Genomic DNA, 17,578 nt, shown 5'->3' on the forward strand with positions numbered 1-17,578 from the left:
ATGGGAAGATGGCTATCGCACATCTAGTGTGAACGCTGTGTGAAAACGAATGAGTTGGAACATCGCCATCAAGAACAAGATGTCCTCATGAGTCTGTACCCTCCCCCAATAAGGATATTTTCCGAAGAATGATGCCAATCGACAAATAAGAATGGTCCTCACAGAGGTCAGGAAAGATCATTCCAGAAATATTATAGTTGGATCAATGATATATACAAACTGTTCAAATACAGTCCTATTATCATGTCATATTTTGCGATTTGGCATATCAAACGTCGATCCAAATTACTTGTACAATATAAAATCGTTCTTCCAATCCATTCACGGTCTCTAAGTCAGTTTTCCGGTTCGATTCTATTCCATCCAAATTGTTCCATCCCAAGTTGAATCCGCTCAAGCACTCCCAGTCCCACTTCCCTCCATCTTTTGGATTTCCTCTTCCAGATTCTCTTTTATTCCTTCCAAGAAAGCCTTGTTGAGATCATCGTTGAATTCTGCCGTCTTGGGATATCCTAAGAAGGGATCATCGTGTCTTGAATAGGTTACCTCTAAAGTAAGCATTTTATTATCCTTGTCGAGTCTTCTTAGGATTTTCCACCCAACTAACGAATAGACCATACTTGCGATTTGACTTATATACTGCTTTTCGTTCTCCAACTGTATCGGTGATTGAATGGTCTCGGGTGGGTACAGCAGTCCTAAGGACAGACGATTCAACTTGTCAAGTCTGTTAATATCTTTCCGAACCCCAACGTGAGCCGAGTGCTCTTTTGCTCTTTGATCAGTGTTGATAACGTGATTGGAAGTGTCGTCCTCTCGTTTCTGTTGTTGTTGGAGAACATCTTCGGAGATTGGTTCTCTCCTGCATATAATGCTTAAAACATCGAGGTTTTTCAGACCGTTCCAGTCGACTTGGTTATAGAATTCTTCGAATGTGAGTTGAGTTCTTTTATATGTGCATGAGCTGGTCGATAAGATCCTCGTTTCTTCACCTATGAGATTTATCAGGTCAGGTAGATGTCGATCGCAATCCGAAAGGGTGAGCCAATTGGGAGCAGAGTACCCTTCGCTAATCAGCTTTTTGTAAATGTCTAACAAGTGGAGACTACTAAATGGGATACAAATGGTCAGACAACGAGGTGAAGCTGAGATAAATCTAATTCGTTCGAGTAATCTCTGTTTGGTAACCAATTGTGAATATTCCTCCATACGATGGAAAAGCATAGGATCCGATAGGACGATCAAGTTATATATCATTTCTTGGGCGTAAGAGCTGGGAATACCCCTTCTTCTCTTGATGGGCGAATTCGTCGCCACAGGTAAAGTCTCCGAGAAAGTATACCTATACGTAAACTTTGTTTTCCCATCATTCCCATCTTCCTGGTCGTTCGATTTCGAAAGCACGGTATCCTTATAAGTTACTCTTCTGAGATTAGGAAGTGAGTCGAATAGTCTCGCCCATTTGGCTGGATGAGAGGCCAATTTGGACTTTTCAAGTCGAAGAACCTTGATCGAGTTACGATACAGAAGCTTCCTTTCCTGGATGAATTGGAGAACATATAAGTCAACCATCTTGTCGATATCTGATGCCTTTCTTCCTCAACCGTAACGGGTGGACGTTCACTTACTTTGGCTTTACATTGCTTCATCACTCTCTCGTGATCATGTTGGACACACGATTTATATTTATGTCTGATGACAGGCTCGAAGAATGCCTTGTTGACCAAAGCCAAATTTGGTATACATCCGGGAGGGACCAAGGAGATGATCGTATCGTGCAGTGTCGGTATCGTCCATACCCTTTCGCAAGCGGATGGTTCCTTGTCCATATCGGATGAGAGTTGTGAGCTGATGTGAGAAGTAACGCTGGAATGAAGGGATGTACGGCAAGCTCCTATCGGACCGCTCGAGCCTAGGAAGTGAGTAGCAATGGGATGTGTAAGAGGAGGCCAAATGAACGAAGAAGGATGAACGGGATGAGATTGATAGGCAAGAGGGAAAGAGGTGAGTCAGGGATGAATGCATGCATACACGTACACTACATACTATCCGGGAGTGCATGTGTCGTGTGTTTGATGTTTGATGTCTGATGTTTGATCTTGACCTCAAATCGAATGCTCGAAGAGGTCAGTGCACACGACCTACCACCTACTACGACTGGAGTGGAGTACAACAACACTAGGTACAACACTAATCCGCCGGACCCGGACTACCAGCATTGTGTTTATTCCCCAAAGTGGTTATTCGCTACATGACACTGGTGATAATGCTTATTTACCCTGAACGCTGCTCATTTCCAGTTCTCATTTTGAAAAAACTTACAGTTGGATTCAACTCAGATGGTCATTAGTGGTCAATAGTCAATAGCACACCATACCACTACCACAACCACCACTACCATTCCTTCGTCACTTGTAATCTACCTTCTACCTTGTCATACATCATAGATATACAACAATCACCATATCAGCTCTTACTACCTAGTCACCTGCGGGTTCATACCCAACAACACACACACATCACGCCTGCTCAACGCTCGGCTATAGGTTATAAAATTTTATCTGCTCCAGCTCAATCCCCATTACCACCCTTCAATGTTTGCTCAGCTCAAACCATCTTTCTTCAATCATTCAACTGTATTTAAGAATCCAAGGAAAGCTACCATCTCGAAGGACAAACCAGTCAAAGTACATACCAAAGAACTACATTTGTTGTTGATCAATCAGAATCATTACAAGATACCCAAAGTTTGAGTTAGCTGGTCACTTGAGATAACAAACATCGTCAAATGCCCAGCGCTCATTCTACTTCCCATAAAAAGGGTGGGGCCAAGGGTGAGTAGTATCGTCCTCATCTATCTCGACGTACTGCCCTTGCCCGTTCATCTTCTCTATACTGCATTCACACGCAGCTAAATTTGTATTCACTCTCCCTTCCTTCTTTCTTCTCACATTTTGCTCAAGGGGTCCTTTGGGATTGAAATGTCCTCATCAAACCAGTAGACAATACATGAGCTGACGATACATCTTTCCTACAGCCCATGCCGCTTCGCCCAACCTATCCAACCAATCTCCTTTACCTAAACTGAAATTGAAAATACGCAATCACTCACCTTCAGCCTCAACTTCCTCCTCATCCAAAGCCATACGCTCGAGACCACCTCCACACTCTAAGAACTTCCTTTCCGACGATTCTTCCTCTGACTTGACTCCCCCAGAGGATGAGGACGACGATGATAACGACGAAGATTATAATGAAAATATGATAACACCTCGTAAAGGGTTACATAAAAATCGTCAATCCCCTTCTACCATCATAAATACTCAAGTGACCACTCCAATCAAGAAACCCAATGCGAATGAAAAGAAGAAAACAAATCTTACGAATAACAGTAATAGTAAGAAGGGAAAGATAAAAAATGAAGGAAAGAAGAAACACCCTTCATCTGCTGCTAATTCTCCACTTGTCAAAACGACTGGTCCACCCAGTAGGGAGAAGAAGAAAGCTATCAAGTTAGAGGAAGTGGAGAGAAGGAGAGCTAGAGATGCAAAGTTTGATGTTGATCTTGATACCACTTTCGGTGGTGATATCGTAGGTCAAACCATTACCTCTTTCCAACCTAGCCGGTATTAACCCCTAATGTCCGATTGCAGACCCCTATCCCGACTTTACCTCACTACGATGATGGCGTATCTTCATACGGAGATGACGAGTCCGACTTGGGTGATCTCACGGAAGATGAGTTGACGGGACTACCAGCTGCCTTTGTCGGTCATGAGATAGAAGACCTGAACTACGGTGCTGGACATGATGCGGATGCAGAGGGTCAAGGGGTGAACTTCTGGGACGATACGTCGAGCGATGAGGACGAAGAGGAGGTGAGTGTCATCATCCATCTCATTTCTCTCCTGTCTTGGCGTACCACTCTTGGCTACGCCGATTATTCCATTTGGTATCACCCAACCAACTTCCTGGTTATCATGCTGACATATCATTCCACATAGGTATATATAAATCAACTTTCCGGTTCCGAAATCGACCGACAATCGCAGTCCTCCGTCGATGGTATATCGGATGACTCGATGTCTGATTCTGACTTTGGCTCGAGTTCTGACGACGGATTGGACGAGTTTGGGTTCCCTATACCTAGCGCCTCACTCTTTCCCATCAGCGAGGAGGCAGATAATCCCGATGGTGCCGATCCAGGTCTTGTCCTCATGGAGAATTGGGATGGTCAATTCGTTCTTGTGCAACCTCGGCACGAACGATCGCGTTCCCGACATCGCGGAGACAAAGGATCTCGAACGGCTGGATCTGTTAGTGGCAGTACAGTCGTTTCTGGGACTGATCAGGCTGCTCTTTTGATCGACCCCGATGCGGATGATGGAGAATTTGATACCGATGAAGATTCATACTGGTCCGGTCAGAGCGATGAAGATGATGGAGGTGATACTACCGATTCGATGGCTGAGGAAGATATGCCAATGCTAGATAGTCCAGCTTTGAACGAGCTCATGGAAGTACAAATGGCAGAAGCTGTGTTGCGGATGGCTGTCGAAAATGGAGAAGTGCCGCTACTAGATGCTGGACCTTCGATCACCGTCACCGACTCAACGGCTACCGATGCTCAGACCCCTGCTCTCTCGACTACCTCATCCGCTGGGCCTATTCCCGGTCCTTCATCCGCTGCTCCACCTCAGACTCCCGCTCCTCAAGGTCCAGTGATGGGTACCTTCCATCCCACCACCGACGATCCAGCTCAACATTGCGTCATAGACGGTACCGGTGGAGATACCAAGTCGCCTTTCACCCATCGAAGGAGATCCCGTCGAAATCGAGATGTCGCTTCGGTCGCTTCGAGCAAACGATCTCAAGAAGAGAGGAAACGTAAAAATTCCACTGCCACCAACGATCCTTTCTCACCTGCTTCGACTCACGCTGTATTTGGTTTGAACAAAAAAGCAAGATATTCATCCATACCTGGACATCCGAGGTATATCGCCGCTAGAAGAGCGGCAGAAGCTCTGTGCGACCCTAATGACAGGGAGACTACACCTACCGATTCGGAAGAGGCGTTCTCCTTGGAAGATATGTTGGAGACTTCTGTCTTAATGCACGAGATGGAAGAACATCAGAATGGGAATGGGCATGGTGATGATCAGGATGCTGAGCATCTCAGACATATGATCAGGTTCGATCGAGTGGGTGTATCGACTTACCTGAGGAGGAATTTTGCTTCGTCTGGGATAATAGATCAAGCTTCGCCCAGTGGCAATGGCAGCGCAAGAGGAAATAGTGGGTACGTCGGAGGTCAGCTGGATGATACGTTAGTTGGACCGATGGGAGGTGGAAGATTATTGGTGTCTCCCGTACTTGGACCGACAAATCGTCATCAAGCGAGGAGGGAAAAGAAGAAGAAGCGTAAGGCGGCGATGACCCCTGCACATCAACAGCATCAGCATTTGCCTGTCGAAAACGGTCATATCCATGAGAATGGTATGCCTGCTTTGCAGATATGAAGTAGAGCAGTTTAATGGGTAGACAAAAGAAGATCACGAAGGTGTCAGTCCCTCAAAATCCATTTCAAATCCCTCCCTATAACAACATCATCCTCACAAACTAAACTCAACCCAGCATTTCTTTTCCTTCATATCAATCAACTCACCCTCTACATCCATATCTGTTCCTATCGATTTCCAGTATATACAAAACCGCGCTTCGCACTTGCTCCATCATTAACCAATAGCCAAAGTACACATTCCTGGCTAAGAGGACATATCGTTTTCCTGCATTTTTGCCTTTCGCTGCGCTTGCTCGAATTAGTAAACATAGTTTGGTCTCTCATCTTCACGTGTTACAAATTGCAATCAAGTATATATATGTATGTGTTGATATTCGGGTCTTCATGCATGTGATAATGACTTGATACACAATATATGGTGCAATCACAGCCTCTGCGATCGCCATAAGTCTATTCACATCTTGTGGCAGAGTACACCCGCTCGAATGTATATGTAGAGAGAGATGTGGCAGAATCGTTTAGTGGGACTAACAAAGATTCACAGAGTACATATCCATCACTAGAGAGGACTATGGACAGAGAGTCATGGTATGGAAGTTATCATATGGTACAATCGCAAATAGATTTAGTCTGAAATTTTATTCTGAAATTGTACTCCTGTTATTTCCGTTGTTCAAAAACCAATCTTTGAATCCAGTTCTCATCTTATGATATTCCTCCATATCGCATTTCGCCTCAGGATCAAAATCATTCTCTCCCTCTCCCTCACCCTCACCAATAACAGTAGTCCCGTCACTCAAAGCTGATATACCTCTAGCCATTGAAGATCCAAATCCCCCTTTTACCAAACCTTGTTGTGCACATTCATTCCAATACTTTTGAGCTTCTTTTCTACTTTTTGATATATCTGGATCTTCCCTTGACATTTGTAATCCCCTTTCATCGATCAATCCAAATTTGAACTCAACCTGATCCTCATCAAGATCAAGGTTGGCGTTGGCGTTGACGTTGGCCTTGGTAAAGTCATGGTCATGGTTATGGGTAAGAGCTTTAATGTATTCATCGAACATTCTTGCGTACCAAGGTGAGAGCGAAGTGGATTCCCATTCTTCTTCACCATCTGTCAATTCCTCGCTGTAGAATTTCAACTTGTCCCATGCGGATGTGGTTGGGAGTGATGATTGTACGCCTTGACGAGCTCGTTCTCTGCTCATCCATGTTTGTAGGATTGCTTGTCGAGTGCATGGCGAGGTGGCGAGGTACGCTGGCATGCCCCATGATGGTAGTTTGTTGATAAGGTCGGTATCAGTGGCGGTGGCGGTGGTGGGTGACCTATTGTAGTCACCTTGATTGTCTATAGTATACCAAACATAAGCATGTTAGCTTTAGCTCAGTCAATCTCGGTGTCACTTTACAGTCCACACGAGAGATAGTTCTGTATATGTACATAATGACTCGTACATCAAAGGAGATTTACCTTGCTTAGAAAGCTGTGAGCTGCCTGCCATTGCTGACGAAAGGGGATCTTTCGATTCCGAAGCAAACATGATGAATATACTACTTTACTTGATGGTCTGTGTACTATGTGTACATATCAGTAGTTGGAGTGGTCAACAGGAGAAGAATTTTGTAAAAAAGAATATCGTACCTTGGTTGACTATCTTGAGTAAAACACTTAGCCAAGATCAATGAAGGTTTAGGACAGGTTCTCGAATTTTTTTTTGTTTATATAGGCCGAAATCCCCCTATCTTCCCACTCTGAATTCGGATATACACGGTTACCACAGTATGGATAAGTCTCCTTTTCATCGCTCAAGGCGTTTTTGCAAGAATGACGACTTGACCCTTTGTTCTAAAAGAGTACTTACTGTATGGATCCTCACCTTTGTGGATGTCTTGCAGTGTGTATTATATTCTACTGCTCAACATGATAAGCTATGAACATATGATATACTTCGGCAGCATGATCAATCCTTTTCTGCTCCCTCGGTATCGTACCCTATTAAGGTTCAATTTCGGTTGGAATCCTGGATAGCGAAGGGAGAGGAAGAGAGTCATACAGTGCTGGCTGATACGATGTGTAACCGTCATCAAATTGAAAAGCTTGATGAATCACCACGATTGGGGATCAATTACTGTGCATAGTACACAGGTAGAGTACATTACCAGATTGTATGCAGTAACAGAAAGGACGTTCCTGATCATGAATACCGCATCAAGGCAAGGGGCGTGGCGTCTCACACTCAATCTCTACTCCTTTATGACCGCATTAGAACCAGAACGATACTCAAATCGATCAACAAACCATCTCCTACTTCTCATCTTATCCAGCTCATATCCTCTTCCAGCCAAAACATCTTCTCTAGTCTCATCAGATCCATCAAGAGTCGGTCGGAGGTAAGATGGACCTAATCCTTTTAATCCTTTGATATCGTTCTCTAACCTCAATATGGTCCTGTCAATCTCATATTTACTTTTCATAATTGTTTTGGAATCAGGCTCGAAGGACCATTCAAAGGTCGTTATGCCCTTTGCTAAAGATGGTGAGAACGAGTTGTCTTTCTTTTTCAAACCTATGATGTCGAATTGGGACCATAGCTCCTGAGCTTTGTTGTAGCTCTTGGATATGATAATAGATTCAATATCGTTCGTACTGTTATCGTCATCGTTGTTATTGAGCAATCTTTCGCCAATGATATTGTGCCATAAGATTGATCTATACTGATCTGATAACCCGTTCGAGGATCTTTCAAATTCCCTTTCTACCGCTGCTAACATTGAGCCCCAATCGCCCTCAGCTCCGGTTTCACCTTGGCTGGGATTAGGGTTACTCGATGTCGATGGTCTCATGATTGTCTGATCGATAGTGTCACTATAAATCTCACATGCTGCATGAAGTTTCTCCCACACACTTCCCTCAGCGTTCAATCGATCTTCATCCATACGTCTTCTCATCCGATGATGAAGCTGAGATCTCAGATCAGTTTTGAATTTGTAAGAGGTTAGATCAAGTCGGAAGGGTTCAATAGAAACTTCCCTCCATGATCTTGACATTGACGTGGATGGTATGCAAGCAGTTTTACCTTTATTAGTTGACATGATGGACAGCGTGCTTATCAGACTTGGTGATATATCAGTAAGAAAGTAGAGAGTATACAAGTTATCATCATTGTGCGTCAAGTCGGACGAAGACATGTAGAATGATGAGACGAGTGGCAAACACTGTATCCCATCTTGGCTTCGACCTTGACCTCAGACTCCGAATCAAAAGATACATACTTACCTGGCTTCATGTAGCTCAAACACCAGCTCAACAAAGGATGCAGTGCGAAACTCTACCGACAGACTTAAGCAGTGCCGTACTCAAGTCCCACTCATTCTTGTAAATGGACATCAGTTATCAAAATGTATAACCGTTATTCTATATACATTGGTTTTATACTGTACCATTTGATTAACCTATCTATCGACAACATCTGATAGTGAAAATCTATTTTACTGTTTACGTATAATGTATATGCAAAAAGAATAGAAGATTCTGAAATTCGCATCTGAGAAAGCTTATAAAGAATGCTGGATTACAATAAATGAAAAAAAGAAGAGAGTCTTGGATCGGGTTGGATAAAAAAGGGTATATACAGTATAATTATCACGGTACAGCACAGCGCGATTCTGTCAAGTAAAAAAAGCACAAGTTTGCGTTACGCAAATGAAGGCAAAAAGCAAAATTAATATAGCCAGAACAGAACAACCTCCTATCCCTTTCTTGCTGCACGGATCATATTCGACAGCGAAGTCAACGGAGCGCAATGTTTGAAGAACTCGTGCTGTGACGACAACAAGACCATATCCATCAGTAAATCAAAACCACTTCAAACGATCATATAGTACTCACCTTCAAGAGCTGATCCGCGTTGGGTCTGATCTCCGCATCAACCGTCAAAGTGCATTTCAAGTAATCCCTGAAATTCGTACTGAGTCTATCCCAATCTTTCACTTTGGGAGTACCATTCGTGGCGATGAGGTATAATGCCCTGACGGGGTTTTCGTTGAGGTATGGTGGTTCACCTTCAAGCATTTCTGAGGAACGGCAAATAGGATAGAGCTCAGCAATGATCACTTGCAGTGCATCAGAAGTGAAGAACTCACCGATGGCCAAGATACCCAACGACCAAATATCGACTTTAGGTCCGTACTCGTTTCTCTTGACTACCTCAGGCGCCATCCAGTAAGGCGTACCGACCATGGTAGTTCGTTTGGTATGTAATGGATCAGCGATTCTTGCACAGAATCCGAAGTCGGCTATAGTCGGATCATCAGCCTCGGCTCATCATACGCACTCATTACAGATCATTACAGATGATGAAGGGGATCCACTCACTCAACTTGACATCACCATTGATCGACAACAAGATATTATCACTCTTTATATCTCTATGAATCACTCCCTTTAAATGAAGATGTCTCAAACCCTCGCATACTTCTCTTGAAACAGCTGCAATCTGAGCTTCAGACATGCAATGAGCCGTGACAACATCTGTCAGACTTCCACCTTCCATATATTCCATTATAACCCATAAATCTCCTTTCCAAAGGTATGAATCTTTGAAGTTCACTATATTCGGATGGGCCGATTCCCTCATAACCAATATTTCGTTGATAATCAAATCTTGTTTGGGTTGTTTTTCCAAGTTCATCTGCTTGATGGCTACAGGATATCCATGGCGATCGTGACATGTGTACACACCACCCGATGCACTGCGTTACAACATAAAACGTCAGCTACGTGCCAAAGACTCTTTTCGGGCAGCTTAAAATACTCACCCTTGACCGATCTTGACGAGGTTTTTGTATACCGCATTGGGATCTCCAGGTGTACAGATAGCCTGCAATTGTCTGATAACTTCCTCATTCTCCTTCTGTTTGTCCCTCCTTCTGGGCGTGGCACCACCTTGTTGTCGACTTGTACCACCTTGTGTTTGGTTTCTTGCCAATCCAGCACCGCCGGATCCAGAAGGTGAAGGACCTCCTCTTTGGCCTTGACCCTGCTGAGAATGAGATTTGCCCATTGGTACTGACCCGGATGCGGAGGGTTTAGTTGTAGGTGCACGCGTGGTATTGGCTCGATCCAAGGGTTTTTGTTTTGGTGGATGGGTGGGTGGTGTACGCTGGGAGTATGATCGATCAAGTGGCAAAGATCCAGAAGACGAGGATTGACCAGGGGCCAGACGAGCTGGCTTGGTGAGCTCGGTAGGTGGTAATCGTCCTGGTGGAGCAGGTGGCGGTCGCTCGGCTTGCATTCGAGGTGGCCCAGCTTTAGCAGGAGGAGCAGGAGCAGCTCGCTACGGACGATCCGCGAGTCAGCTTTTCGTGTATGCGCCCACAACGATCACGACCGCACTCACAGGATTAGCAAATTGATCGCCTCTCAGTGCACCTCCTTCCGAACTTCCTTCTCTGGACATTGTCATATCCTTGGGCGGTAAACTAGGTGAATCTGGAGTGTGAGCGGGACCGGCATTCCTCATCTTCTGCCAGACTTCGTCTTCCTGACTTTCCTGTTGAGCGTCACGGTTCTTGAAATATTGGACGACAGCGAGTACCTGAGCCAAGCGAATCAGCATATGCTGGATGAAGCACCCCAGTCAACGTAGCTCACCTCATTAGGATTCTCTTCTTGTTCTGCTCGAGTAATACCATTTTCATCCAAGATTTTCTGCCATTCTTGGGGCATACCCGTATCTACGATCGAGAGTTAGTCAAGATCGACCACGCGTCTCGTCATGGAACTCACATTGCCCGGTGTTGTAGTCAAATCCGACGTGGGTCAGGTGAATGGGATCGTAAGGAGTTGATATGACAGGTGGTTTACTTGTAGTCAGAAGGTCTACAACATCTCGTCAGCTGGTGGGTCCTCGTATGATCGGGTGTTGACATGGAATACAGAAGCAGCATGAGAGGAACGAGGCATAGGGTGTGAGAGTCGAGAAAGGGGAAGAGTGATAAGATCAGTGCTATGACATAGTGGGATGTTCACTCACCACTCATGAATCCAAAAACACTCTTTTTATCTTTACTGCTCTTCCCCGTCCCACTTCTATTCCTACCTATCGTAGCCGGTTCTTTCGGCAGATCTTTATCCTTCGGTTCACCCACTTGGAGGGGTACACCAACACCCAGTCCGATCTTAGCATCTTCGAAGCTCTTTTCCAGATTTTGCGTCGAGTAGGGATTCACAGGTGCGGAGATAGGTTGATGTTGGAGTGGTGGTGGCTGTTGGACAGGGAGGAATGAAGAGCTGTTCATTGTTGATGGGCTATTTGTTATGTGTGGATTGGGACTTCTCGAAGAAGTTGTAGGTGACATTGGATCCCAACCATTTGATATCCCACCACTTGCACCTGGATGTTCACCCAACGGTAAAGTACCTGCTCTGGTCGGTCTAAGGGGTGGTAACACCCCATTTGAATTGTTGGAAGACATGATCATGTTGTTGTTGGCGTAAGATGCGCCTGCCGAATATCGATTGGGATTAGGTGAGTTGGTAGATGATTTGTATCCACCGGATGGTTTAGATGACGATGAGGTGGAAGGATAATTCTGAGATTCTCTCCTTGAACCGGGAGGTAATGGTGCCGCACGTGAAGGTTGTAAGCTAGTTGGCGAATCGAATCCCATAGGAGTGGAGATGACGGGCGATCGATAGGCTGATGGCGCACCTCCGCCTACACCATTCTGAGGAGCTTGAGGGATACGTGGTGACGAGGTGTTACTCGATGCTGAAGCTGAGACCATTCCCAGGGAAACATCCGTCCCAGCAGAGTAGTGTGCACTGTTCCTCGATGGTCGATGATATTCGACCGTGCGAGAAACAGGAGGCTGGTGAATATCTGAATTCGGTGTCATGGGTGTAGCTCCAGTATCTATCATCATTCAAGGTGATGGTGATGTTCAGGGTATAAGTTGAGTTTTATGGATAATAAAGAAAAGCAAAAGGAAGAGGGAAAGAGGGAAAATGATGTATCATCAGCATTGAACTGAATGAACGATTGGAGGAAAAGAAACAAAAAGAACGCCTTTTCCACGTCGGAAGAGAAGGGACACTCACATGATGCTTGGGGATGACGGATTTGCCTCTTGGGGCTAGTGTTGCTTCCTGACATCGTTGAAGCGTGTGATGGTGGCGAGGGGACAGATACACGATGTTTTCTTTGTATGATACGCCGCTAGTGTTGAATGATCATGGGAAAGGAAGGATCTTCCTCCTTCTCTCTCTTTTTAGTTTGCCGTGTTTCACTTGACTTGTATGATTTATGATCGGTGATGGATGGAGCGACGTCTTGCAAGTTGAGAAGATGAAGGATTCGCAAGTGTATGGGATAGGATGATGTGATGTGATTTCGTATTGTGACGTTGAATGGGGTAGTCGACTGAATTGATGAGTTTCAAGTCAGAATGCTTGTATTGTTATTATCGATTTTATTATGATGTTGGATGTTATGTCGTCGGATTATCTAGCGCGCGTGTTCTACAAGTCAAATGCGGTTAAACCTTACCTCTCTTCTCCATCCATCTATATTTCTAGTTCTACTTCTATGATTGCAGTAATCGAATGTCGGTGTATGTCGTGGATGATGACTATCTCGTGGTTGTTGCGAGGTGAGTAGGAAGGTGGGATGGGATCAAATACGATGATTGAGGTGATTATCTGTTCCTTTCTTCCTCTCTAAAGGTATTGGCAGAGCGAAATGAGAATTCGGCCGGGCTGGTTTGATTATTTGATCTGTGATGTCTGATCTTTGCAAATGGACGGTCATACGATCATGCAATCAGCTACGTGTACGTCTGACTTTGCTTGATGTTATGGTTTTTTTTTTTTTTTTGAGGGGGTTGAGCGGGGTGTACAAGATATCGTCTGTTGTCTGTAACAAGGGGACGCAGAGTTAACTTGGAAAGAACATAAAAAAAGGTCCGAGTGGAAGATTGTAATTGAGGTGATTAAGACGCGATTAAAGTATATGGTTTTCGGTAAGAGTGAACCTTGAGCAGTAATAACAGTATTGTAGTCATTACTCACTCGTGTATGTGTGAATGTCCATGTACGACTGTGGGTGACTAGCTATGCTACGTTATGCTATGATGATGATGATATGCGATGCAACAACGGAAGCTTCCTTAATGTTGGTGTTCTTAGTCGTGGTAGTCTATTGCTTAGCATGATAACGCTGCTAGTGCTAGTGTCCCGTACCTGTGCACGTTGTACCAGTAGTGGTTATGGATCATGGTCATCGTGGATTGAGCTTGGAACAACAACAAATCGGACAGCGGTCTTGGCCGTGTACCATCAACATGGGAATGGACTCGGTCGGGACTTGCGACTCCCCTTCTGAGCTTGGACCTTCGTTCTGACTTACGGCATTACGCGGAGCATGTGTTTGATGGGGGATGTGGCGCCGTCAACGATGAGGAGAGGAGAGGGGGAGTGTAAGCTGAAAAGTGATGACGACACCAGTTGAGTGAAATGAGGGGCACCCGTTCCAGTTCGATGACAACTCGACATGACAAGAGTTAGTGATAACAAGGCAGTAAGAGTATGGATCCTAGCTCTTTGACTGGTTCATTCGCAGCCAACTTCCTTTATATACCAAGACAGACAGCAGGAGAGTAAAGCTGTGGGTCTACCATGGGCCCAATAAATCATACTTCCGAATTTCAGTCGATATTCTCAGAAAGACTTTCATCTCTACCACCTTCGACTAGGTCAAAATCACCTTCGAGGATAAATGATCCAGTTCGAAAAGGCAAAGGCAAAGGTAAAGAGAAGGATGGGGTGGAGGACGAAGAAGAATTCTTGAAAGAGGCTTATCGTATAGTAAGATGAATCTTTCGTGTCTGTCGTCAAGCGTACTAACACTGACATGAGTATGCATGTTTATCTAAATTAGTACCAACATTTAACTTCCCTCTCTCATCTCTTATCTTCAGTCCGTAAGCCCTATCTCTCGACTATCGAACCACCACCACTATCCCGAAGGACACACAATCATCACCATGATGAAGGGGGGGATGAGATGAATGAGTGGAAGAAATGGGAGAAAGTGAAATACCTTACGGATAGGGAGAGGGATGAAATTGATTTGAGAGCGAGGATGATCCTGAGGAGATGTAAAGAGAGAGTAGGGGTTTTGGAGCTTGGTGAGCAAAGTGAGTCATAACACGGCCCAATACATCATTTCGTGGACTGTTCAATTCTGAGAGTGAGAAGGTATATACTGATTCGCTTGTTTCCCATAAAGCTCGTAAATCCAAAACACCTTCATCCGGTATATCATCCACCAAATCTACCGTCCTCTCCTTCCTTCCTTCTCTTCTCCCTCTCGACTCTTCTTCTTCCTCTATGACCTTTCAGCCTCTGATCAACGCCCATCGAGCATCAGTCTTGTGGACCCTAAACGATTTTCTCGCCAAACTCACCTCGACAATCAGTGATCTACAAGAAGAACGATTCAAGCGTAAACAGGAAAGAATGAAATCACTCGGTTCAAATGCCACCTTGGAAGCTAGCCAACTTAACACTCATAAAGGAAATAGGAAGATACCTGATGGTGTAATAGTAGGAGTGGATGATCCTGCTTTCTCTACAAATTCATCATTAGATCCTCACCTGGCAGTATCAGGTATAGGTATAATAGATCCATCAACTAAGGAATCGGAATTAAGTCAAGAGCAAATTCAACAGTTTGAAAATGAGAATAATATCTTATTAGAAAATATGTCTTCGACATTATCAACAGTCTTATCGGCAGAAAGCAGTTTATTGGAGATTAGTAAATTACAAAATGAATTGATCCAACATCTGACTCAACAAACTGAGATGATCGATCAACTTTATTCCGAAGCGATAGACTCGGTTGGATCGATGGCCAAAGCGAACGAACAATTGAAGAAAGCTAGAGATACGAACAAGGAATCGAGGGTGTTCTTGTTGGTCTTTCTGATAGGGGCTAGTTTGGCGCTGTTGTTTTTGGATTGGTATGCTGCGTAGATTGGCATCGATTTCGGGAGGATGATGGATAGGGAAGTACGATAACCTGAGAGGGATGCTATACACGAATGACCTCTTGACGAGAGGATACGATACAAGCGGAGAGAGCAAAGAATATCGTTCTTACTTGACTGGAGGGGATGTTACATAAGTGAACAGAGTAGGAACCACAATGCGATTCGCCAACTCTATGTCAGCAGAGACAGTCTCACATATCATGCATTCTATTCTATACTATATTGATCTATATACAACTATTTACATGCACAATCCATCGTAATCTTTCGTAATCTGCTCGGCATTCTCTTTTCTTTCCGACTTTGATTGTACGATCATCACTCTATCTTTAATCTGGGTTCGTTTGTTTCCCACCGTCAAGAGGGTCGACTTACGCAAACACATAGAAACCTTTCCCATCTTTCTTATCTTGCACCTTGATCTTGGCCAATCCACCTTGGGGAATAGTATGTAAAGCTCCATCAGCACATACCAGCCTTTCATTCCCATTTTCCAGCCCCTCTACCTTCCCTTTATCACCTGAGGGTATCCATTGAAAAGAAGCACATCTGAATACTTCTACAACAGGTTCGCCTTTACCTTTATTCTCCAATTCGAAACTTTTCACTTCGTCTTCCAAGGGAAGAGTAAGATTCACATGATTTCCACTTGAGTAAGCTTGGCCGACTACTTCGAAAGCCCTCTTCGTCAATTTATCCTTCCTCTCTTCGGGTTTAGCTTGGGAGATGAAACGATCTCTGGAAGGTCGAATGATCGTGATGTATATATAGCCTTGGTTTTGATCTTGATTTAAAGTGGTTAAAGGTGAAATGACGAATTGAGGCTCTAGCCTATCTACCGTAGAGGTAGTCAGAAAGTACGAGAATGGACCTCCAATCGTAGATTCTGTTTGTGATGGTTGACTGGTGTTCTTGATGGTATATGGTAAAACCCAATCTCCCTTTCTTGGATCCCACTGTTCGACCTCTACGTTGGATCGCGATTGTAAGGTGACACTGGCATAGAATAACTTTGAAGCATTTTGTTGAGCTGCAATTTTGAATCTCTCTGTTCCTGGATGACCCTCCCGTAGTCTCTCTGAATCTTCTAGTATAGCTGCGTGTAAAGAGGTTGATAATACGACATGAGAGCGAAGTTCCTCAACAGCACCAGCTGGTGAAGACAGTGTCGTTTGAGTGATAGGTAGGTATACTGGAGTTGTCTTGGTGAGGAAGGAGAAGAGCGACAAGAGATTGTAGAGGGTTCCTTCAGAGTGAGGAGGGGAAGGTAGAGAGTCAATTAGGGATTTGTAGGATTGGAGGGATGAGGAGGTCGAAGAAGGCGGAAAAAGTGATGAGTACAAGGCATTTGCCTATTTATATATCGATGATGAAAACATTATAGGTTAGAATCGAACAAAGCAAATGTCGTATAATAGTTAACTTACTGTACCAAGTGGGAATAAGATTACATCCCATCTCACTCGGCCATCACTAACGCCTTCACCTTCCATGAACTCATGAAACGTGCCATCTCCGCCTACAATACCTACTTTCAAAGTACCTCCCTCCACAGTTTGAGAAGAAAGTATCTTGTCACCGATATCCCCCGCATCTCCCGGTGAGGTGGTCGTGTAGATCCGATGAGGTATTGAGAGATGTTTGAGGATAGGAACGATTGTTTGATCAGCGACTAGAAAGTGTCATGACTTAGCTTTGTTGCCTTCTTCTATATAGAGAGAGGAGAAAGATACTGATCACTCACACTCAGCACCTTTACCATGTCCTGATACGGGATTGACAATGAGATGAAGTGTTTCTTGCGTGATTGACATGGTGAGTGATGGTCCGTCCGGCTGATCTCGTCAATGGGAGGCGACTGACGAGTAAGTAGACATCAGTAGCTTGTCTGGCTTCTATCTGTTATACCTTCGAGTCTGCTCATCCCGTCGGTCATACTGTTTCATGCTTGATCACCATCACCATCCTCGTCCTAGCTCCGATCACCTCATCTCG

At 44.4% G+C, this 17,578-nt stretch overlaps 7 protein-coding genes across 7 annotated transcripts; 2 read left to right on the forward strand and 5 right to left on the reverse strand.

Moving 5' to 3' along the window:
• Positions 1 to 393: 393 nt before the first annotated feature.
• On the reverse strand, positions 394 to 1,829 carry L199_002031 (uncharacterized protein; the record flags this gene model as incomplete). The annotated part of the gene is made up of 2 exons (XM_064887781.1): positions 394 to 1,539; positions 1,629 to 1,829. The coding sequence occupies 2 exons, from the start codon at positions 1,827 to 1,829 to the stop codon at positions 394 to 396; spliced, it is 1,347 nt and encodes a 448-aa protein (XP_064743853.1).
• A 959-nt stretch (positions 1,830 to 2,788) lies between these two features.
• Positions 2,789 to 5,519, forward strand: L199_002032 (uncharacterized protein; the record flags this gene model as incomplete). Its single annotated transcript, XM_064887782.1, has 4 exons — positions 2,789 to 2,834; positions 3,038 to 3,591; positions 3,654 to 3,878; positions 4,005 to 5,519. The coding sequence occupies 4 exons, from the start codon at positions 2,789 to 2,791 to the stop codon at positions 5,517 to 5,519; spliced, it is 2,340 nt and encodes a 779-aa protein (XP_064743854.1).
• A 640-nt stretch (positions 5,520 to 6,159) lies between these two features.
• L199_002033 (uncharacterized protein) lies at positions 6,160 to 7,029 on the reverse strand (the record flags this gene model as incomplete). Its single annotated transcript, XM_064887783.1, has 2 exons — positions 6,160 to 6,875; positions 6,999 to 7,029. The coding sequence occupies 2 exons, from the start codon at positions 7,027 to 7,029 to the stop codon at positions 6,160 to 6,162; spliced, it is 747 nt and encodes a 248-aa protein (XP_064743855.1).
• Positions 7,030 to 7,771: 742 nt separating this feature from the next.
• On the reverse strand, positions 7,772 to 8,620 carry L199_002034 (uncharacterized protein; the record flags this gene model as incomplete). The annotated part of the gene is made up of 1 exon (XM_064887784.1): positions 7,772 to 8,620. One exon carries the CDS (start codon positions 8,618 to 8,620, stop codon positions 7,772 to 7,774), a length of 849 nt encoding a protein of 282 aa, XP_064743856.1.
• Positions 8,621 to 9,276: 656 nt separating this feature from the next.
• Positions 9,277 to 12,427, reverse strand: L199_002035 (uncharacterized protein; the record flags this gene model as incomplete). Its single annotated transcript, XM_064887785.1, has 9 exons — positions 9,277 to 9,348; positions 9,417 to 9,601; positions 9,671 to 9,823; positions 9,903 to 10,279; positions 10,346 to 10,863; positions 10,927 to 11,124; positions 11,181 to 11,263; positions 11,316 to 11,408; positions 11,563 to 12,427. 9 exons carry the CDS (start codon positions 12,425 to 12,427, stop codon positions 9,277 to 9,279), a joined length of 2,544 nt encoding a protein of 847 aa, XP_064743857.1.
• Positions 12,428 to 14,204: 1,777 nt separating this feature from the next.
• On the forward strand, positions 14,205 to 15,566 carry L199_002036 (uncharacterized protein; the record flags this gene model as incomplete). Its single annotated transcript, XM_064887786.1, has 3 exons — positions 14,205 to 14,393; positions 14,467 to 14,725; positions 14,818 to 15,566. The coding sequence occupies 3 exons, from the start codon at positions 14,205 to 14,207 to the stop codon at positions 15,564 to 15,566; spliced, it is 1,197 nt and encodes a 398-aa protein (XP_064743858.1).
• Positions 15,567 to 15,954: 388 nt separating this feature from the next.
• On the reverse strand, positions 15,955 to 17,397 carry L199_002037 (uncharacterized protein; the record flags this gene model as incomplete). Its single annotated transcript, XM_064887787.1, has 3 exons — positions 15,955 to 16,935; positions 17,011 to 17,255; positions 17,328 to 17,397. The coding sequence occupies 3 exons, from the start codon at positions 17,395 to 17,397 to the stop codon at positions 15,955 to 15,957; spliced, it is 1,296 nt and encodes a 431-aa protein (XP_064743859.1).
• Positions 17,398 to 17,578: the final 181 nt, after the last annotated feature.

This window comes from Kwoniella botswanensis, chromosome 1 (genome assembly GCF_036426115.1).
Source record: "Kwoniella botswanensis chromosome 1, complete sequence".
Taxonomy (NCBI): domain Eukaryota; kingdom Fungi; phylum Basidiomycota; class Tremellomycetes; order Tremellales; family Cryptococcaceae; genus Kwoniella; species Kwoniella botswanensis.